Genomic DNA, 23,675 nt, shown 5'->3' with positions numbered 1-23,675 from the left:
ACCTTTTACTTTCCTTATGTATGTGTGGCAGTAGCAATACCAGAAAACGTAGTGATGTATTCTTTACTAGGCATTGATTGAGAACTACCTGTTTTGACAAGTCTTAAGGAAACTTTGGACAGCACTGAATTAGGCTCACTCATTTTGCTGCAAAAATAGGAGAGGTTTTTGAAAATAATTTTTTTTTTCTCAGTGGAAGAGAGAGGCTGTGTTTCTGCTATACAGGCATATGTGGTAGTTAGTATGGCTTTTGAAGTCATGAAGTAAAGACTTCCTAGAGAGGTGGTTCAGTGGAATGAAATATTTTAGTGTCATCTACTCTGCTGCTGTAAGACTCGGTCTGTATGGTGGATCCTGACAAAAGTTAGGATCCTGGTTGTGTAATACATTGGCTGCATCCCCACTTCCTACCAAGACAGGAGTGCTAGAATGGAAACATTTATAAAAGGAAAATTGAAATATATTAACAAAAAGAAATGAAATTAAGTATTCCCTCATCATATAAGATGCTTCCCCCTCCAAAAATGAAATAATCAAAATAAATGTATTTTCTATTTACATGAAACTGTTTTTATAGAAGTTCAGTAGAGCATTTTGACTTATCCTAATTTGCAAATAAATGGTCATTAGAGAAAATTGATTCCTTAAATGTCTTTAGTAGGACATAAGACAACATATGTACAAAAATTTACTTACTGTTTTAACACTTTAAACAGCTGTTTATTACACACATGCATATGGTTGGACATACCCCCTTAAACTTTTCAATTTTGATATTTGCTTTTAGAAGCTATCTTGTCAGGGTGGCACACAGGAGATTAATGTAGCTTGCTTAAATTAAAGAAGGCGTCTGAGCTTTGAGATACAGGCAAAGTGTTGCATTAACTTATTCCACCTCAACTCGTAGCTTTTGCATATATGTTCCTGAGCTTTGTGGTAGTGGGTGATCATTTTGATCCTTGTGTAAGGAGGCAAGTTCAGTATGTCTCAGCTACTCTGTAGAAGAGGTTGGTGGGTGTCTGGGGTGTTTTGGGGTGTGAATACAAAAGAAGGAAAGCTTTTTACAGTGTTGAAAGTTGTCTCTAAATTTGTTTCCTTCTTAGCCGTGGCTTGGACGTATGAATGGATAATGTAGGAGCAAGTCTGAAGAACAGTAATTAAAATGTTGGCAGGTGCTTTCAAAGGGCTTGTGACAGTGTTTGAGGATCTTCTTTCATTTTTTATAGCACTGGTAATACAAATGAATTTGGAAGAAAAAAAAGATGCTGTAACAATAGACCATGATCACAGCTTTATGTGGCAAAAGGTGCCTTGATGTCTTACTCCAAGTATATCTATTTTTTTCCTTTTCTGAACATCTGCTTGTTGCCATGGTGCAATAACATCATTTTTTAATTTCTTTCCTGAGCTCAAAATATTTTTATAATTTTCAGAACGCTATACATCCATGGCCATACAAAGCAGGATTTCATGGTCTGGTATACTGCAATTGAAAAAGCAGCAGGTACAGATGGTAATGCACTACAAGATCAGCAGCTCAGCAAAAATGATGTCCCTATTATAGTGAACAGCTGCATAGCGTTTGTTACACAGTATGGTAAGTAGAGTGGATTTTATTCAAGCTAAGATCATTTGTATAATACAGAAGCGCCCCCAGCACCAGGTCCTATTGAATGAGTTTATATATTACTTAAAGTAAAGTGCCCCTCATTAGCCCTGACATTCTTTAATGAGATGGTGCAATATACTACCACACAGCTGAGAATGGCTCTTTTGGGGAAATACAGCTTGGTAAATGCCCTTTATGGACACTTTTCTATTTTAGATTTTGCATTGTTTGCCTTATGAAACTTAGCCTCTGGGTCCACTGCCCCACTGCAGACAACTCAGCCCAGAAAATAAACTCTGCAAACCTGGAAAAGCTGTGATCTGAACACGTCTGAGAAGCTGGCATTAACTGTGGGGTTGAGTTCAGTCTTAGGGTGCTGTTTTTTCAGTGAAATAACCTGAGGATTAGTAGGTTACCATTTATTTCAGTAAATTTGGCCAGGATAACTTTCCCTGGCGTTAGGTTATATGCAGATGATGTTTGTGTCCCTTTACTACTGCAAATTCATGAGTTTTCTGGTGAGATTGCTACATGCATATCAACCCTGTCTTAGGTATAAATGTGTCTGTAACCTCTGTCAGTATGAGAGCACCTAATTTCTATTTGAGTCATTGAAGTTTAACTAAATAACCTTTGGACTGGGGACACTGCTCTATTGTAAATAGTTGTATTGGGGTTGCACCTAGTGCCTTTTGCTAAATTATTTTTAATTATTAGCAACAGAACTCAAGTTTTGAAAAAGAAAATTCTTGACTACAGTAACATATGCAGTGATTAAAGGTAGTCATGACTTCATTTTAAGCTATATGTTTTCTTTTTAATTTTACTTTAGTGGGTGGTTTTTTTTTTGCATGTAAGAATGGTAGCTGACTGATGTCTTCAAGAACATGAGAAAAATCAGAAAAAAGGGTATTTTCTGCTACTTGAGGCTTTTAAGAATAAAATATTTCAGGTTGGATGAATGCAGTAATACTTTGAGTCTTAAGATGAGTTCATCCATAGAATAATAAAATAAAAGGAGTTTTCTCATGAAAGCAGCTGTATTTTATGTGCAATATAATATCTATCATCAAAAATTCTTCTATTTACTGTGCATTTTGAAAGTGCTGTTTTAGGAGGCCCTGAAGAGATTTGGGGATTTGAAATGCCTGTCGAATACTCTTGAAATAGTGATCCCAGACTTGCTTACTATTATGATGAGTATTCTTGCAAAGAGGTCTAGTTGGGTAGAAGGAGACTTGGCAGTGTTTTCACTAAGAAAGGGAGTATGAGTGAAAGATCAGAAAGATACTGTTAGGAAATGCAACCACATATAATTGTTTGGCATCCACATATAATTTTTACATAATCATGTCTGGAATTTTTGAAAGAATACTTAATTTTACGTTCATTTATTTTTCTCTCCTGTATTTTTGTGCCTTAGGTTTAGGTAGCAAACAAATCTATCTTAAGAATGGCGATTCGTCCAATGTGGCTGAACTGCTGGAAAGCTTCAAAAAAGATGCAAGAAGTGTTAAACTAAGAGCAGGAAAACATCAACTTGAAGATGTGACAGATGTACTGAAAAGTTTTCTTTCTCAAATAGATGATGCACTACTGACTAAAGAACTTTATCCATTCTGGATCTCTGCATTAGGTAAGGTATTTAATAATATTCCATACAATAAAGGTTATATGTACATTTTCAGTATCAAGTTTGAGGGACTTGTTAATTTACTTACCCTGTGTCAACCCATGTTATTTCATAACTGGCAAAACAGTGTAGTGAGGAAAAAAATATTTGGGGCATGGCTGCAATAGACACATGTTAATAAGAGATGATTTTTAGAATGTCCTTTAAAATGTTAGTTTCTATATTGCAGTATTTGCAAGCTGCAAGAAACAAGTGGTTTCCCTGCCAAACTGTGCTATAAAATTGCAGGCACAGCAGTAAGAGATGCAAGGGAAATGCTGACAGAATGTTAGTTTCTATCTGAATGCATAGGAGTCACATAGGATATTTCTGTGTGGCACATTTTGTCTTTATAAAGAGATATTAAAGCATATTCCTCTTTGATTTTATGTAAGTTCAAATATATGGATGTTGCTTTAATACGAGCCACTAGACTTTCAAGAAATTAAAATATTATCAATATTAGACATTTTCGACCTTTAAACTCAATTTCAGAGACTAGAGGAAAAAGTATTAAGAGTTTATTCACTTACCACATGATTAATTGCATCAGAAAACAGAAGTTCTGAGGCAGTTTAGATTTGTCAGCTCTTTTTAATGGTGTTACAGTGATTCCCCTTCCTAATCTGTACACATGGCTAAAATTCTACTTCAGCTTTACAACAGAAAATCCTGTCCTGTTAAGTGATACAGAAGGTACTTCTTGGAAGACTAAAATATTTAAGGAAATGGAGAAGAAGGCCTTTAAACTGTTGTTTTGTTATTTACTTTTTCTGCCAATTACGAAAGAAATCAAAACACAGTGAGTAGTTAGTGAAGAGCACCATCAATCAGTCAGAAGATTTCTGTGCTTTCTTTTCAGAAACTTGAGAGAAGCAAGGGACTGAGAGGGAAAAGCTAACTAATTAAATGCACTCTACATTAACTTTGTATATGCCCTGAGCATAATGGGGCAGCACAGGAAGGCAGACTTAAGGTAGAAAACGGTGGTTGTGTTTCAGATGCTGTCATTCCCAAATCTGGAATTCCTGCCATTGGCCTTGCCATTGTTCAGCTATATGTAACTTATTTACCAGCCCTTTCCCTTGTTCTCCTGTAATCAGTCTTACATATGCTTAGATGCTCAAACTACTTTGTGCTCTCAGACACTTTTCCAGTAAATATTTAAAATACAAAAAGGTCTTTTCCTTTCTCTTTGCTGGGAACTCTTATAAATACATTTGCACTTGTGCATATGGAGTTGCACTCACACATGTACATCCTACAGATTAAATATACTTTGAGAGAAAATGCAATTGCTGTTCTGGCCGTAATCTTAAACAGTGGCAAATGGTGCTTGAATGTAGAACTGTCTCTCTTTATTGGTATTTCCCTGAACTGGTGTACAATAGTAGACATTTTTAATAATATATTTTCAGCATTGCCTTTATGAAGAAGAGGTTGATTTGGTAAATAGTAATTTTAAAAGACTAGAAGCTGCTGATATAGTTAATGAGAACTGCTGTTGGTTTTTAGTGTGCATTGTTATTAATGCTCAATGATTATTATTTCCTGGCAGATACGCAGAATGAAAAGGAGCGTGTGAGGAAGTACAGAGCTTTTATTCAGAGTCTTCCGCCAGTCAATAGAGCAACTTTGGCTGCTTTAATTGAACATCTTTACAGGTCATTGCAAATAAAGCATTGTAGCAGAGAAATTATTGTAATGTGTTCTCAGTATAACTCTACAATATATGAAATGTGGCTTGTTTCATTCACCAGTAATCACAAAAGCTTATCTAGTTGCAGCAATTAATTGCATTTGAATTCCTTTAATTGATAATGTGTTTTTTCTTTGGTTGTATTTTTAGCTGTAGGTATCTATAAAAATCAATGGATTGGAGCAGGCTTACAGGGAGAGAGGGCTGCCAGTGTATGTGTCCAAGTAGGGTAATTTTTGATGTAGCTTCTTTATGCAATTTCATTTTACTCCAGTCTACTAGTCTTCCAGAGAATTGTTGCAAATGGTTCTTGAAATTAAAATATTTTTTTTTCAGTGAAAATGTCCTTCTCCACAATCTGTTTTGCACATAATAACTTTGAGAATTACCTACCCTTCCTGTTTTTCATCAGTGCTTCATTTAACTGAGGTAGCAGTAGAGAATATCCAAAATACAAACTTGTTTAAGCACCAAAGGTCATGACTTATTCCTAGATCAAATAAGGGGCAGAAAATTTGTAAAAAATATTTGACAGGATGATTCTGAGGTGTCAAGGTTAGATAGTACTGGTCTATGTTATATCATCTATTGAACAAGTCAAATTATATTTTTGGTGAATTGCAGTGAGTATAGAATAGGTAGAAACTTCTCTTTACAGAATGCTGTGTTCAGAAATTATGGTACATAGCCAGGTACATTGCCAATGTAATTTAAAAATATTTATGTGATTATGAAATTGATCGGTGCCATTATTTGGATAAAGACTGTGCTACATATTGTGTTTAAGAAGTTTCTAAGCATGTCCAATTAGAGATACTAATATGATGTTGCATCTGTTCTGAAAGTAGTATGAATTCATGCATTTAATGGCCAAAATTCTGTGGTAGTTTAAAGTGTTTGCCTCTAAAAAAAGATATGTTATGTGAACAACAGGAGTAATATGAAAACTTTACTATAGGGATAGGAACTAAGAAGGACCTAATTTCTTTCCACATTTTTTTTTGATCTTTGATCTCAAGTTTGTAGGATATACTTATATTACATAATACAGTGAAACTGTGTTTGGCATTGATTTGGCCTCACCTGGAGCTCTGTGTGCAGTTCTGGGGTCTGCAGTTAAAGGATGTTAAGGTGTTTGAATGTGTCCAGAGGAAGGAAGGCAGCAATGCTGGTCAGAGGGCTGGAAGGAATCACCTGTGGGGAGTGGCTGAGGACTCTGGGCTTTTCTGCTTCAGAGAAAAGCAGGCTGAAGTGTGGCCTCATTGCTCTGTGCAGCTTCCTGAGGAGGGGAAGGGGAGAGGGAGGTGCTGATCTCTTCTCCCTGGTATCTGGTGATAGGGTGAATCATGGAAATTATTCAAAACTGCATCCAGAGACGTACCAACTTGTTGTTAGGGAGGATTTCTTACTAAAAGGGTGGTCAAACATTGTAACAGGCTTTTTAGAGGGATGGTGGATGACCCAAGCCTGTCAGTGCAGTTGGACAGTGCCCGTAGCAGCATGCTTTAGCTTTTGGTCAGCCCTTAAGCAATCCAGCAGTTGGACTAGATGATCAGGTATTCTAACTCAGGTATTCTATTCTGGTTTTATTGTTTTCTAGTCTAAGTAGTTTTGATATCACTTGAAATGCAGCTAGAAAGTTTTCATTTCTGTAATGAGAAATAAATAGTATAAAAAATATTAAATAAATAATAGTACATGTTTTCATTGCATTTAATGTAGTAACCTTTTTTTAAAGTGCTCTCCATATTCTGTAAAGGAGCCTCAGACAATCAAAGGAACAATGAAACTATCTAGATATGTTTATTTTTCGTTCAACAGAGTGCAGAAGTGTTCTGAAATTAACCACATGAACCCTCAGAATTTAGCCGTGGTGTTTTCCTCATGCTTATTTCAAACTAAAGGCCAAACCAGTGAAGAAGTCAATGTAATTGAAGATCTAATTAAAAATTATGTACAACTTTTTCATGTACGTATCTTTATATGCATCCTAACTGCTCAGATGTTAGAGATTCAAAAATATAAAAATCTGCTTTAAAATGGTCTTCCTACTAGTTCAACAATCTGAGAATTTACAGGGTTTTTGAACTCTTAATTCAGTGGATGTTTTTCTTGTCCTGCTTTAAATTTTATTTCCCAATTAGTTTAACCTGTGTAGGAAGGACTATTTATGGGATGCTGTGAGCTACTGTTGTCCAAAATGATGCTCATTCTCCTTGCTAGCAAAAGCTTACTAACTTTAGGATTTTTTTTTAATTATGACTATTAAAAATACTGTTTCTAATCAGATTTTATAGGCCTGATCAGAACTGAAGCATAGAAGGATTTTGTGTTCTTAGTCTCTGAACTGTGATTGCAATTTGTTTTGTTTGAAATAATGTTAAATCCGATTGGATAGAAAAGCTACTACTAGCAGCAATTCATATTAGCCATTTTGATTTGGAGTTGACTGTGCCGCTGTAACATTGTTCTGCAGTTTTTCATTGATTCCTCTCTATTTCAATATGTATTCCATGAAATTTATAATAATGAGTTCCATCAATGAAGAGCTGTTTCTGACTGATAGAATATTTTGCATGCCTGCTTCTATGAGAACATGATTGGCGATATTGGCAATTGTTGCCGTAACTGTTATTAATCACTCCAAAATTATTTATTTTTACAGATACATGAAGACCAAGTCAAACAAATGGACATAGAAAACAGTTTTATTACAAAATGGAAAGACACTCAGGTAAGTTAGGCATGGATAAAAGGGAGTGAGGCCTTAACATCTCTGTACATAGGTGTGGCTGCTCTACTGTTCATCACTGAGACAGCATCACCCCAGGCACTGCACAGATGCAAAGTCACGCTTGAACCAGGTGGGAGATAAAGTGGCTCAGCTCACCTTCTTCCTCTCCTCATCAGTTCTCCACAGCAGTGTGCCAGTTAGGGTTAAAAAACAGGCTTCCAGTTAGGGTTAAAAGTAATGATGTGGTGCAATTGAGTGATGTAACAACAGTGCTGTAATCATGTAAGTGTCATGGGTAATTGGAAGCTTAGGCCTCAAGCAGCTACAATTAAGAATTATAAGAATTCTTTACATTTAATGACTGAGAGTCTGACATCATTGTATCAAAATGTGTGCATATAAGTGGGAAAATCAGTGATGTAGATCCTTAATACTTTGGAATATGCAGGCTGCCTCAGTACTATTATCTCTGGTTATGCAGAATGTTCAGAGAACAACGGAACTGAATTTCTGCTGAACTCCTCAAAGTTCACATGTCTGAAATGTCACTGAAGTTCTGTTCCAGGTGGCACTTCATTAGTCGCTTTTCATTTTCTGTCCACCATATACTTATGCCAGCTGTTGCAGTAATTTACATCACATTTTCTATCCATACGGTTGTTTATGTGAGCCCAGTGGAAATCATGTGTCAGCTTCATTCTTATTTCCAACCTTTTTCTGTAATATCATCTGAAAAGCAAATTTTATAACTAAATGAGCCTTTTTGAGTCTGTGCCACTATAATTAGGCAGCTTTCTTCAAAGTAGCTTTGTAATGCTTTTCCTCACAAATGTTTCCATTAGTTTTCTATTCTCAAAGACTAAACTAACTTAAAAGTTGCTGGATTTCAGAACGTGAATGTTCTTTAAAATTCAGCACTGCCAGTTATTTTTTCTATAGAAATGTAATCTTAGCTTCTGTAAATTGGTCAAAATGTATCCCAAAGCTGAACTGTTTATATATATATATGTGTGTGTGTGTGTGTGTGAATATATGTATGTTTCTATATATTTTTCTTTATCTTTTCCTCTGTTTGTAGTAGTATACAAATAAGTAGCATCACTATCAATACCATTCTCACAAAGGAAGACAAAAGTTATCTTAGTGTTAATTTGATTATGAATTCTTTGTATTTGCCTATTAATAGAATGATACGCCTTGTGGTAGTTCCTGTTTCTGCCTTAATTTTTCTTCCTGTGCTCTGATAATCACTTATTTTTTAGGAAATATTTTTTGGTGGTGGACTGAGATGAACTGCAATCTTTTGAAGATGCCTATGACTATACTAAAAGGGAATTAGAGCAGGCAAAATGTGAGACATTTTTAACTTTAGAAAAATAAAGTAATTTCTCATCCATGAAAATAATTTTATTGCCATAGATGAGCAAACCTAGTTAAAATGGAAAATACTACATATCCCTTCTCATAAATCATTCTTTTTGTCGTGATCATAAAGTGTTGGATTTACTGCCTTTCTAATTTCTTTCTGAGCTTTTTGTTTTTAGACATTCTTAAATAACATTTGTTAGTCTTGAGCATATGAAATTTATATATGTCATAAATTTGCTTTATCTGATTATTCCACATTAGCATTGTGTGCAGAGTCTAGCCTTTTTTCCAACAAATTTGAAGAGCTATATTTAACAGTGGTTGATATCAGGAGCATTTGTTTTAATTCCTTCTTTAATTAGGTAATGACAAGTTTTCATTGTGATTAAGAACCATAAATACACTATTTGTAGTAATGGATTTTTATTTTTTTGGTATGTACATATGACTGCATGGCTGAAATAGTCTGTTATTTGTAATTTTTCATCTCACTTTTAACTAAGTCTTTTTGGGGTTACAGTCCTTTTTCATTGTTTTAAATTCTATTAATCTGTTTTGATTCTGAAGTGAACCTGACTAACCTCCAAATCAGAGTTATGGGTGTGGCAGTTTAAGATACTGAGATATGCTCATGTCTTAGACTTTGTAGTCTTAAAGGTAAATTTAAAATTTCCACTTATGCCATGTTGCCCTTAGTTTTCCTGCACTTGGATGTATATTTGTAAATTAATGTTAATTTTGTTTGATGTGATTCAGTTGGATTTATTCAGGGTTTAGATTTTTCTCCTGAATCTGTGAATCGGTATTTTTTTTCCTTACACTAGTTAAATAATTGTATTCTCCTCGCTAAAAATGTTTATTTTTAACAATCAAATTTTTTAATTCTTTCTTTTTAGGTTTCCCAGGCTGGAGATTTGCTTATTGAAGTTTATGTGGAAAGAAAGGAGCCAGACTGCAGTATTATAATCAGGGTTAGTGTATAAAAATGATACAGTAATTTTTATGATGCACTTTTTCTTGAAGAATATCACATTTATTTTAATGCATGTTTTTGTATAAGTACACAATGGAAGTATGAACTTTTGTTTATCCCTGTTCTTTTAAATATTTTAAGAATTTGGTGTGTTGCCTTAATTACGTGAAGACTGATTATTATGCATTTTTGCATTTTTGAGAGAAATTTTGAGAAAAATGATACAATTTTAAAGCAGAGGTGTCCTGCTTTAGTTCTGCTGTAGTATGCAACAGTGTAAATTCTCCCAGCTCTACATGTGCAGCACATGAGAGCATTAACAAATACACAATGAATGTTGGTTCTATTTAGAAGTTACTAGCATTAAAGTGACATTCCACCTTTCTTTTTGTCTGTGGCTTTCTTCTTTCTTTGAGTGTTAAGAAACTAAAGCTTGTTACTAACTATAATAGAGATTTTTGAGCTTTCTATTTAATAGTGTATTTAAACACCTGCCTCTCCATGTAGTGGTGTTCTGTTATTTTTATTACACCTCTCTGGTTTTGTTTCCTTTTTGTTCTGCTCAGCATATGACACTATGTTTGTACATATATGGGGTATGTGATATACATAGATGGACATATACAGATAAAAAATGCTTTTTAAAATAGGAATAAAAATAGGAATACACATCGCTAAGATAAAAAAAATGGTGCTTCTCTAATATTTATCTTCCCACCCCCAGGAAAATATATGAAAGCTTTTTTTTTTTTTTTTCCAATTTTTTCTGGGGTAGAGAAAATGAATTTAAAGCTAACAAGTTAATAGTCATCTTAAAAATATAACTTCTATCTCATGGAAAAGAATAAGGAAAGCCTGCTGGAATCTGATGGATATTTTGTGGGTTTCCAGCTCAATTTTTTCCCCCTTTTTTGTTTTCCCTTAGGGAAATTGCAGGAAGGAAGACTTTGAAAAAATGTATCAGAAATCAGTAATTGAAATGTATTATAAACTGACTCACTTTGTATTACAGGTATCACCTTTGATGGAAGCAGAGGAATTAACTAATGATGTTTTAGGAATCAAAAACATTATTCCCAGCAAAGATGATATCTGGGCTGCTTTTGAAGTACTTGAAAATGGAGAATTAGGTTAGTGACTCTTAAATGTATGTGTGTCAATCAGCTTTTATTATTTTATTTTTTCAATACTTAATATCATCAAAAGTTTATTTAAAGACTTCATGAAAACAAACGAAAAATAGCCTTCATGCCAATGTTTTACATTTTGTTGTTGTGGCATCTGCATGACTTCTTTCTTCACTTTGCCAGAAATGATGTGATGAATTGTTTTAAACTACTTATAAATTATGGGCTGAGAAGGTGTTCTTTATATTACAGTGCTTTGCAGTTCATTAATCATCAGCTACAGAAAAGTAGGTCTTACCAGTAAGTCATATTGGAAAACCCTATTTTCTTAAGAATGTCAGCACTTGATTTTATAAGCAATAATGCTTTCCAAAAAATTAAATGAGAAAATACATGTCATACTTAGGGGAAAGGATCTTTTCTATTTTGCTAATTCAAATGTTTAATGTACATAGGTGAATAAAGGAGGCATAAAGTATGTAACTCTTTACACACTTTAAAGTGTGTTTTTGGCAAGTGGCATTACGGTGTATGGAGCAGAATCTTGAATAATTTGTTTGAAATATGGTTCTGTTGCCAGCAAAAGCAAATGTCACATGGCCACAATATTCATGAATGATAAAGAGGCTTTAACATTGGGAATACTTCATACATGCTGGAACGTGTTTAAAATGCTGGAGAATTTACTTGATAGAGATAACTAAAATGATGTAAAGTAGTAGGGATTTTGTCAATTAAAACACATTTTGATGAATATTCCCTGAGGTAATCTTAGGGAATTTTTTAAGAATACATGGAAACAAATATGTAACATCTATTTGCATTTCCTAGTAAGTTTCTGATCTTAACTGTTTCCATGTTGCAGAGGAGGACTGTGAACTTGTTTATTTCTATAGTGAAGATACCTGTTTTCAAGTCAAGAAAAAAAAAAAAGAAAGTGGACAAAATAAGATTACTAAATATTGTTCTAATATTTTTGTTTGTTTTGTTGTATTTGATTTTCAGATGTGCTTACAATAATTCTTTCAGTTTTACTAATATTACTTATGTCCTCAGTCTTGACCCTGGCAGTATTAGGATGGAAGTTTATTCTCCCTTTCAACTGAAAATCAATTATCCTGAGCCTTCTTCATATCTTACAGTCTGCTGGTGGTGCTGTACAGAGATGTAATACAGAGTTAGTTTCCAGATTCATAGATGTGGATGACAACTGACAAAGAATGCTAGCATCTCTTATCTTTAGAAGAGTCCTGATAATTCCTGCAAGTGCAGTAGAAATCATATTTCTTTAGACGGAATAACAGAAAAACATTTGAATTATATTTTCTTAAACTTGGTATATCGACACAGGAACATGCAAACCAAACTAGATATGGCCAAGAGAACATTAAAGTAAATAAACAGATAGACCCCACAACAGCTTCTTCATGCATTTAGGTGCAGCAACTAATGTTTTAGTGGGGTGTGGAAATGTTGTCTGAACTAATGACTATAGAAGACAAACAAAACTAAGCTAAGAGTGAGACATAGGGCCCTACATAACACAATAAATATGGGCAGGACATTAGAGTATATCCTACTGAAAGAAGAGTTTCCAACACAAAGTGAAATGGCACACCAGTGTTTTAAATCCAAAACAACCAACCAAAAAGCAAACTAAATTAGGTCCTAATTCATCACGTGACTCCTGTCAGCAGAGACTGTGTTGATGAAATGTTTTCTTCATGGATCCCTTTCTGGAAGAATCAGTGCATCAAAATGTGTATTGCTGTTTCAAAATAAAAACAATTTTGTAGTAAAGAGACACTCAGGTAGAGACACTCCTGTGATCCTGCGGCTGAACCTGACAGGTTTGCAGAGGACAAGAGCACAGAGAAAGTTACTTCTAGAAAATGTTTGGTCCGAATGTGACACTGAAGAACTGAAAGACTACTTGAGTCTTTGCTCCTGCAGGTTGATTCTACTAGTGTCATTTGACAAACACCATGAGGCATTTACAAATTAGTTCAGATAGTGACACATAATGACAGAAAAAAGTTTGCATATTTCTTTCAAATGTGCATCAGTAATCATGGTGTCTTTCTGATAAAAATTAATTTTCTGCATCTGCATTTTTTCCTGGTGCAGTCTGCTACCTGTCCAGTGCATGGTGGTATGCTGCTTTCTACACTGAACCCTGAATTTTTTTTACTTTTTAAGTTTTTATTTTATTTTTTAATATATACTGTCAGGAAAACAACCCCTGAGAAAGCAAGAAAATTAGAATAATATTTTATAGAAAGTCAGTTTTTAGTAATAGTTAATGTTGTTTAAAGTGAAAATTACTGGTTTAGAACATTTACTAGCATATGATGACCTAAGTGAAAGAAAGGGTAATCAAATGTATGTGTTGACTGCTTGCTGTTCAAAATACTAGAATTGCAGTATTAAAAATCAGCTAAATTATTTGCATATAGAAAAGTTGCAATAATTGATGATTTTATCAAGCCTAATGCAAAATATTTAATACCATATGCTTTTACAAAATAGGGTGTATATAATTTTTTTAATAATAAGTGATTGATGGATAGTTTGTAAATGAGGTGTGTTACCAGTAAAATAGTTAATGGTTTTCAGCATGATGATTTATGTACCATGTAATCCATGATGACAGATGGTCTTAAATGTAACTATAAATAAAACAGTAGGTGTTTACTGTGGGAGTGCTGGTGTTCTAGGAAGATGTGGTGATTTGCCAGTCTCTTGCCTCTGATTTTAAAGTTCTTCTTAAAGTGGATTTTCTCTCTTGTACAAAGGCATCAAGTGTTTAAGCTTTATCTCGTTAGAGTCCAAAGTTTCCCAAAAATTCAGAAGTTTTACCATTTAAAACAAAAGGGCCAGAAGAAGTAGTGATAATGAAATAGGGGTTGAGCTGCTATCTACAAAATGGTATTCTTGTTAGGCTGCTTTGGTGTCATATCTGAATAATGAAATATTTGTATGGGTGGTATCACAGCTTTACAGGTAGCATAGGTAATTTTGCATCCCAAAACAGCAGTGGTTTTTTCTGTCATTAAAGTGTGTTATTTGTGGCTTCTGCTTTCTGAGGCTCTAGTATTCAGGTGTTCTAGAAAATGCCTTCTGCTAGACTGTAGTGCTGGAGAGTCCCCAAGCAGCTGTTGACATTTCATATTCATCTACCATAGCAGGAATGAAAAATGAGATTATGGCTGCATACTTTGCCCTTCAGTACTCAAGGGACATGGCTAGACTGTGTGACCCAACATGACTGTGTCGTAGGGGTGTGACTTTTCAGGAGCCATACCCATCTCTTCTCAAGACCTGACCCAGATCAATTGGTATGCAAATGGGAACACAGATCTATTGGAAAAATCTCTCTTTGGAGATAAAATGACATTTGAGCCCACAAAGCCATTGTTAAGGCTTTTGTGGGTTCATGAATTACAGCAGGTGCTTGCTGCTGAGCAGGTGAAAGCCTTCAGGGATGTGAGTGTGTCTTCTCCCACTCACATCAGTGTTGCATCAGGCTGTGCTGTTCATGTGACACTCAGATTTCTGCTGGATCTGGTAATGCAGATTTAGGGACAATTTGCAAGATCTTTTCTGCCTTCATTTGGTAGGTGAACTGGGGTTTGTATGGAGTACTGGCTGGGCTTTCTTATCACTGCAGTTTTTCAATTCTGTGTAGGTCTCAGAGTTTCTCTTCTAGGATGGATGATGCCTATCAAAAATGTGTGTTTGAGCATCTGAAGTTTTGCAGTGCACACATACAGTCTAGTCATGCCTTCAGTGGTAGTTTAATCTTGCAGTACTTTTTGTACAAGATTGAAATACACAGGGCAAGTTTGGATATTCCCTAGCCACTGCAACAGGGAGATCTAGTAAGACCACATGCTTTTCCCCTCTAGTAAAAAGAATCTAATGAAACCAGGAATCTGTTTCAGTCTGCTTTGATCAATAACAGACAGTATAATCCATACCAGTTGGAGGCATTTTTTTTCACTGTGATCGCTCCAAATTCTTTGGTTCTTTGAATGCAGAGAATCGGTAGTTATGGTGTTTCATTTTCATACTGAGCATAGGCCAATAAGGCACAGTATAGTTGGAGGTCTCAGTTCTGTTTGATCATATTTAGGCATGTCCTGTAATTGGTCCTAACTTTTGTATTTAGTTTGAAAGCAATGCTTTTGTGTCTTTACATTAAAAATTTAACATTAAAAAAGAGTCACTGAACATTTGGCTACTGTTTGTTTAGTTTTATGTTCATTACCTGTGCAAACACTGCCAGCAAAGGTATAGTCAGTAAAGTGCCTAATTGTCTTATTTTTGAAAGCAGTATTTTTCTTCTATAGTTCAAAGTCAATGAGACCTTGTTGTTTACAGACAAATGTAACTTGTGAGTGCCTCCAATATTGTTGGGTTTTCTCTTTTATTTTAATTCTAGTTTTTTATGTTTTGTTTCTTTGGCATTTTTCAGAACGTCCTCTGCATTATACAGAGAATGTGCTAGAACAAGTTCTTCACTGGAGTTCACTACCAGAGCCTGGCACTGCATATCTAATAATAAAGAGATTTCTAACAACAGACATGGTGAATCTCTGCAGTGGTATGTAATTTTTTTAAAATTTAGTTATTTTACATGGAAATATGAGGATGGCAATTGTTTTCATTGGAGCAAAGTGTCCCAGTACAACTGAATTACTGCTACTTCATTAAAATTGCAGATTTACAGAGGGTTGTGGTGACTCCCTATGGAAACACAGAGATTATGGATGTTTGTTTCTACAAATTATAAGCTCTCCCATTGAAATATAAAAGTGTACAGAAATTCTGCAGTCAGTTCACACTTTGTGAGCTTCTGCTGTGAAGCTTGAAACTGGTCTTATCTAGGTCATACTGTGGGAATATATTTATATAACTATGGTATGCTAATAGAAATTTCTATTAACTAATTTGATGCCTCCAAACTACAAAGCTAATTTCACGGAATCAGAATATTCTGAGTTGGAAGGAGCCCAGAAGGATCATCAAAGTCCAGCTCCTTGCCTTACATGGGACAGCCCCATGAATAACACCTGTGCCTGAGAGTGTTGTTCAGACACTTCTTGAACTCTCAGTCAGGTGCTGTGACCACTTCCCTGCGGAGCCTTTTCCATTGCCCAGCCACCCTCTGGGGGAGGCTTTCCTGATATCCAACCCGAGCTTCCATTATGGAACTTAAGATCATTTTGTTATCCTGACACTGGTCACCGCAGAGAGGAGATCAGCGTCTGCCCCTCTGCTTCCCCTCACAGAGAAGCTTTTGACTGCAATGAGGCCTCCCCTCAGTCTCCTCCAGGCTGAGCAGACCAAGTGACCTCAGCCACTCTTTATACTTGAGGGCTTCCCCTCAAGGCCCTTCACCATCTTTGTTGCCCTCCTTTAGACACTCCCTAATAGCTTTATAGCCTTCTTATATTGTGGTGCCCAAAACTGCCCCCAGCACTGGAGGTGAGGCCGCCCCAGTGCAGAGCAGAGCAGGACAATCCCCTCCCTTGCCCAGCTGGTGATGCTGTGCCTCATACACCCCAGCTAGGATAGGGTTGGCACACATGGCTGCTGACTCACATTCAACTTTCTGTTGACCAGGACCCCAAGATCCCTTTCTGTGGCATCGCTTTCCAACATCTCATTCCCCAGTCTGTCTGTACATCCAGGGTTACCCCATCCCAGGTGACGTTCTCATTTGAATGACATACTCAAGCAACTAAATAATTTGGAGGGTATGTGGCCTTTAGAAGGGACCTAACACTTAAAATACAGATGAAGTATGTAGTGAAAATATACAGTTTAAACATTGCCCCAGTCTATTTTTTTTTTCCACATAACACCTGGCTTTAAAAGTCTCCTGTGTAGTATGTATTATCTGCTTTGCGAGAAGTGGAAGCTTGGGAGTTCAAAAATTATATCCTGTTTTCAAGCAGTTGAAATCCTGTGTGCTATCACTGTATAATGTGTGATGGTAACACATGATGGCTGGTTTAATCTTCATCTTATTTTATCTAATGACTCATTCAAATATATCTGTCTTTTCCTCTCTTTCTCATATATGGAAATGTTAAACTTTCCATTCTATATATCTCATCTTGATTTCAAGAAGTAAAATTTATGCTAATATGCTTATTCTTCTGAAAGTAATGGCCTTCTTCCTCCATGCTTTATTCCTGTAAAAGTATATTTCACAAATGTGAACGAACCTGAACAAGTGTGCTGTTCATGACTTTTATGGTAGGGTTTCACTGTCAATAAATGTGTGATAGCAGATCATGAATGGAGAGAATTGGCCTACTTCATTAAAAGCTAGATATATGAACTCCCATCACCTCACTAGGTATGTGTTGAGATCAGGAGAGGGAATGGGTCACAAGGGTTGTGTGAATCACTGCTCTAAGAAACACATAAAGATTAGGCTGGTGTCAGTTTATAAAATGTAGTAAAGGAGAGATCTGCTGCTATTTGCACTCCTTCGTATCTCCTAGATTTTGCATCCTTTTGTTCCCCCAGCTTATTACAGTAATGGTTTGCATCAATTCCATTCAGTTTGATGTTACTGTAGACACACTGTCTTTTGACTGTTTACATTTAGTGATTTTCTAATGTTTGTTTTAAAATAATTAAAACTTTACCAAATAAATTATGTTGGTTTTCTCAGTGGTTTGAAAAGGAAAATTTCTGCCATATTACAGGCTTACAGTGTTGATGTCTGCAAACTCCATGTGGCCGAGTAGTCTTGTGAATCCATCACTACATAGTGTCACAATGAGAAAATGTGCACAATGAAGTTACTGGGGAAGAGATGTTCCCAGTGTTTAGGGTAAAAGGTACTTAAGGTTATGGTGGGGCTCTCCATCTCAAAGTGCGCAGGAAATAACTGCTGGCTCGAAGGAAGAAGGGGAGACCTCAATCTTTTCTGTCTCTTACACTCTATATGTGGATAACTCCTTGTCACTGAATAATAGGGCTGGGGCCAGATGTCCAACCACTATGATTTGAAGTATGTTTTTAAGAGTGGATTCAGCCCATACGAATGGGTGACTGGGTGGATGGCTGTCCTCCTACTTTGCAGTAAAATTAATAGGACTTTGATAATTTAATGTTTATAATTTAATTCCATGAATATTCCTTGCTTTCCTGATTTATGTAATAATCTTAAAGACTAATTATTATATTCCAGACTATATTTTTCCTGTTAATATTACTTGAGACATTTTCATTCTCAGAAGCTTTCTCCCTTTTCTTCCTGAGTCGATAATGTTGTTTGAAATAATGTTGGTTCAATAGTGAGCATAAGAAACAGCTCTTTCAGCTTCCTTTCATTTTGGCAGCTTATCACAGTCTTCTCTGTCAGTGCAACTTTTCCCATGCTCCTTATACATAGTACATTCCTGATTTTGATACTTATTCTCATCTTGTCCATTTTAAACTATTTTGTCATGTTCTGCAACTGAGATGAGCTCAGTTGTTCAGAGCAGGGTGCTGATAATTCCAAGGTTGTGGGTTGGATCCCTGGGTAGGGCATTCACCCAAGAGCTGGATTCTGTGATCCTGGTGGGTCCCTCCCAACTCAGACTATTCTGTGATTCGATAATCCAAACCTTACACTAAATTCTAAATGTTTGTTTTCTCTTGTATAGAAACCAATTTTCCTTTTCAGGGAAAAAACAGTTAGTTTATTTGTATTGATATGTTTCAGCAAATTTGTGGTGAGTTTTCTATTTTATTACAGTTTTTAGTTGCTAGTTCCTGACAATTAATTCCATAGCTTTTCATGCTTGCTGTAGGAGCACTCTTTCAAGTGCTACTCAGTAGGGCAAGATGTGCACTGTATTTTGGTATAATAGATACTCAAGGACAGCTTAACTCTATTTCAAGACCCCTTCTCCTTATGTAAAAATTTCTCATATTAAAGTTTTATTTGTTAGAAAACCAGATATTTTTTATTTGTTAAATTTGCTATAAATTCTGTTTATATACGTCCTTGAAATTTTTCCAGTACCGTGTTGTATAATGTGAGTGGTAAGTATTGATTTCTGAGAACAGGGGCTATTATTCAGAGATATTCTTTGAAATGCAAGCTTCTAAACCATAGGTGGATCGATCCTCCATGGATTAAGTGTACTTACTTCCTAGCTGCAAAGTTCTGTGAAGTTTAGCATATTTTGTAAAGTTTGTGTCTGTAAAATACATTCTGATTAGGACACATCCCTATTGTCTTAGTTTTATTTAATGAAATGCTGGCTTCTAAAGTATATGGAATATCATCAGTTTAGAGAATTATTTTCTTCCTCCTTCAGGCTATTCTAATATCTTTGTAAGTATCAAGTGTTTGACAGATTTGCTGCCATAGGAGTGCTGTGAAGTTTAGAATGAGTTTTTGTCATGTTGCAAGCTGTGTGCAGAAATGTAAAGTCTTCCAGCTTGGTAAAGATGTGGAAGTATCCTGCTACTCTCATTTTGTATAGTTCAAAAAAAAAATTAAAAATAGAAAAAAGTGGTTATGATTGTGTGGATAAGGATTCATATTCTATTCTGAATGTGAAATAAATATTCTTATCGGCAAAAAGAGAATCAGGTTTTTTTAACTGATATATTTGCACTTATAACTGAGGACTTCTAAGTAATTTCTGATTTTAATTGTTGGAGTGTATTGATTCTAGGTTTAGATTCTTATTTTTTGATATTTTACCATGTACTGCTTCTTAATAATAGAGTTTTGATATCAGATGCTCAAAGTCTAAGTGGTATTTTAATGAAAAAAGCCAATTGAGTACTCAGGTAAGAATGAGCTTTTCAATACACATTACACCCCTTTTACATCAAAGTTTTATTTCTTATCCTGAAAGTAATGTAGTACAAAAGCTAGTGGTATTATTCTGTGACTCCTAAACAAGTTGGTTCAGTATTTCCTAAGTAAATGAATAAACTTACAGGAGGTACCTACACTTAGCTAAAAATAATAGGTGGTGAAAGCCAAAATATGGCATAAGTAGTATGCTTTTAGTGTTTGGGGGTAATTATTAGCCGTGTTAATCTGGCTCCCTCTTCAAGGTGGAAAGGTATTGAGTGGGGTGGAGGAGAAGGCTGCATCTGCCCACCTGCTCTCTTCTCATGTCTGCTGTCTGCTTCCAGCACTGTTTACCTCAGGGAGAAAAGCATACTTCAGAATTCTGCTGAATTCTGTGTTCTGTTATTAAGACAGTAGGAATTACTGTATTTTCCTTTGTTTTTCCTCACTTTAACTATTAAAGTGCCATTTTAGTTTGAGTTCCACTTCATGTGCATGAGTCATAGCAGCATGGCAATGACTGTAATTATTGTTCAGAAGTTTTTGCTGGGGAAGAGTACTTACTGGGAAAAGCTGACAAAGTGGAAAAATATATGGATATTGAGCAGAACAGGAAACCTGAAAATAGCTAAATCTAATTTTTATGGAAATGTTTTGCCTCTCAAGCACAGAGATTAAAAGTATCCATGCCATACTCTTGGTATTAACTACACGTTATATGCTGAAAACATTCTTTGAATTAGAGTTTGTTGGTAGATTCTTTGCATATTATCATACAAGTGAAAGAGAAAAGACTTTTTTCCCACCAGTAATTAAAATAATAATGGTGTGAATATTTAAGAATGAATGTAGAATGTATGAATGTAGAATACATTAATATGCAATATGTATTGAAATGTAATATTTAGTGTATATAATATAATTAATACAATTATTTATGTATATATATAGCATAATACTAAATCAATTTTACCAATGTAATTTTAGTTTTTTGATATGCAGTAATACTTAAAATCTATGAGCTTCCACTGTTGTAAAATCCTCTAACAAAATGTTTTTTTTTTTTTCTTGGTAGAGAAAAATGAGAAAGGTACTGTGAAAGCAGGCAATCTGAAGTACAAGGAAGAGCCATCAAAACTACTGTCTGGAAACAAATTCCAAGACCGTTACTTTGTGTTACGGGAAGGAAACTTGTTTCTCTATAAGGATATGAAGGTACAGCAGACAAACTTTGCATTAAGCTTTCTTCTTTGTTTGAACGAGAAAAGATCAACAAACAGATCAACATTTCTCATATGAAATGGCAACTTCTAGAATCTGGGTTGATGTCTAAGATTTTTGTCTTGCTGTTTCACAGATGTCTTAGTATAAGGAGTTTCTGTGGGTTCATCATTTAGCTATTGTAGTTATGCATTACTATAAGCTTAAAAAATTAAAAAGAGAACAATTTTTGGGTGCTTTGTGCTGACATTAAATTATTTGAAAACCTGCCATAGAAAGCTGCAGCAGAAGTAATATGGAACTTAAAGGAGTGCATGCCATTTTTTTCTTGATATTTCACACAAAACCCTTAAAAATTCAAACAACAGGGTTCTTATGCAGACACATCTTATGATAGAAGAGATTATAGGAAACAATAACTCTCAATACACTAGGAAAATATTTCCCTGCTTCCCAACAACATTTTTCAGATGTATTCTCAGTCCTCTAAAACCTAGTATGGATAATTAGGTTATGTATACTTCAGAATTCCATAGAAGTGAATTTAGTCATGACTAATAGCAGGAAGGGTTCAGTTTTAAATATTTCATGGGATTTTTCTTAAAATAGTGGGTTTGAGTGTATGCAGCTTGTGTGTAAGTATAAAGCCAAATAATATTAATAAAGAAATATGTTTTAGTTCCAATTATTTCTGGTTTAAAAAAAAAATCAAAGTTTCAAGTGGTTTTATTTTTGCTGACTGCTGTTTTTTTCCCACCCAAAAAATACAGATATATATTGCTGACCTTCCTAAAGTACTTTTTTTAAGACATATCCCTTGCTCACGTAAGCTAATGCACTGTATCTTCTTGTGAAGCTGTGGATACAATCTTAATTAGAATGACCCCAGAATGTCACAAATAATGTCTTACAATTTAGAGCTAAAACTCAAATTGGCACATATGTGAGAATAAATTAATATGCCCATAAAACCTTAATTAGTATATTGGAAAGAATTTATTACAGGATTGTTTTACCACTTTATTATCTCCTCTTTTAAGCCATTCTAATTTATAAAAAAATTTAATTCCTCAACTCAGGAGGCGCTTTGAACACTTATTTTTAATTTTTTATTTTTAAATGCAAATGGCAATACCCTTCTGATCAAATAGTATATGAGTTTGTTTTAAATTTTTTGAGAGATATTAATCTACCATGAATAATCTTGGTTTAATTTTAGTCATATTTAGGAATGAATAGTAGGAACGCTTGACATTGCAGATGGAAAATTGTAGTTAATAAGGCCACATGTACTAATTAATTTATAAATTCTCATTAATAGCAAATTAAATTTGTATATGCAGGTGGAGATACATTCTGTTCAGTGTTTCTCTTGTTCAAGAGCAATTATCAAAAACATTGAAAGTTTCCATTAATACTGTATGCTAAATTGCTATATTGTGTTAATTGACTGAAATAATTTACCCCTTTAATGTTCTGTTGCTAAGAGATAAGCTCACAGACAAAAAAAATGGCTCCCTTAAGGTGCATTATTTTGAGAAGTATGCAGTTGTTTAAGTTAATAGTATGTTCTGCAGGGGTATTTTTTTATCCTGGCAGTACCCTTCTTTTGAGCAGGAAGTTACACAAGAATACCAACCATAAAACTGTTGTGTGTTTTGTTGTTTTTTAAGTTCTCTTAAGTGCCTCTTTTTTCCCACATTGGAGTGTTAGAAATTGAAAGCTACAGAATGGGAAATTGAGAATCTAGGGACAGTAAACACTAGGGAGTAGCTTTGTGTACTGGATTATAAGATTTATTGTTTGGTACAGTTTTTTCTACATTGAAAGCTAAAACACTTGACCTGAAAGTACTGAAGGAATGCTTTTGTGTTGTGTTAAATATTTTTCTCTGTAATAGTGTGCATCTATTGTTTCCTTTCAGCACTTCATCTTCCAGTAACATTCAGTTCTCACACCTGTGGGTCTATGTCTTCTGTAGATTGACTAGAGGTAGTTCAAGAAGGAGCAAGCAAGGAACCTCAGGAGATCCTTGTCCATCTTCCTGTGCACAGCAGGGATAGCAGCTGAGGTCAGGACATGTTGTGCATGGCTTTAATCTATTAAAGTCTTCAAAAACCCTGAGGACAGATAGCACAACCTTTCTGGGCAGCCTGTTGCAGTACCTGACTGTCCTCACGGGGGAAAGTTTCTCTGTCCTTAGATGTAGTCTTCTCACAATACAAAATGCCTCACTCAGTCTGCTTCAAACTTTCCCTGTAGGCACTGGGGGCGGCTGTTAGTTCAGCCTCTCCTCCAGGGAAAGTGCTCCAGCCCCCAGATGGCCTGGTGGGCCCCTGCTGAGCCCTCTCCAGATTACTGATTCTCTTTTTTGTCTCAAGGATCCAAAAGATGCAGTCACACAAATAATAAGGAAAGGAGGAGAATCACTCTCCTCCACCTCCTCAC

The 23,675-nt window shown here is 35.3% G+C and overlaps 1 protein-coding gene across 1 annotated transcript in view; it reads left to right on the top strand.

Moving 5' to 3' along the window:
- Positions 1-23,675, top strand: part of ARAP2 (ArfGAP with RhoGAP domain, ankyrin repeat and PH domain 2) — a 113,842-nt gene that overhangs the window by 77,764 nt on the left and 12,403 nt on the right. Inside the window, exons 20-28 of the mRNA XM_058804342.1 lie at positions 1,434-1,597; positions 3,033-3,245; positions 4,840-4,945; positions 6,802-6,949; positions 7,646-7,714; positions 9,979-10,053; positions 11,068-11,185; positions 15,660-15,788; positions 21,082-21,221. Coding sequence (XP_058660325.1) covers positions 1,434-1,597; positions 3,033-3,245; positions 4,840-4,945; positions 6,802-6,949; positions 7,646-7,714; positions 9,979-10,053; positions 11,068-11,185; positions 15,660-15,788; positions 21,082-21,221 — 1,162 coding nt within the window. The remainder of the gene's footprint in view (positions 1-1,433; positions 1,598-3,032; positions 3,246-4,839; positions 4,946-6,801; positions 6,950-7,645; positions 7,715-9,978; positions 10,054-11,067; positions 11,186-15,659; positions 15,789-21,081; positions 21,222-23,675) is intronic.

The sequence above is a fragment of the Ammospiza caudacuta genome, chromosome 4 (assembly GCF_027887145.1).
Source record: "Ammospiza caudacuta isolate bAmmCau1 chromosome 4, bAmmCau1.pri, whole genome shotgun sequence".
Classification (NCBI taxonomy): domain Eukaryota; kingdom Metazoa; phylum Chordata; class Aves; order Passeriformes; family Passerellidae; genus Ammospiza; species Ammospiza caudacuta.
This window is presented reverse-complemented; position numbering and strand designations above follow the sequence as displayed.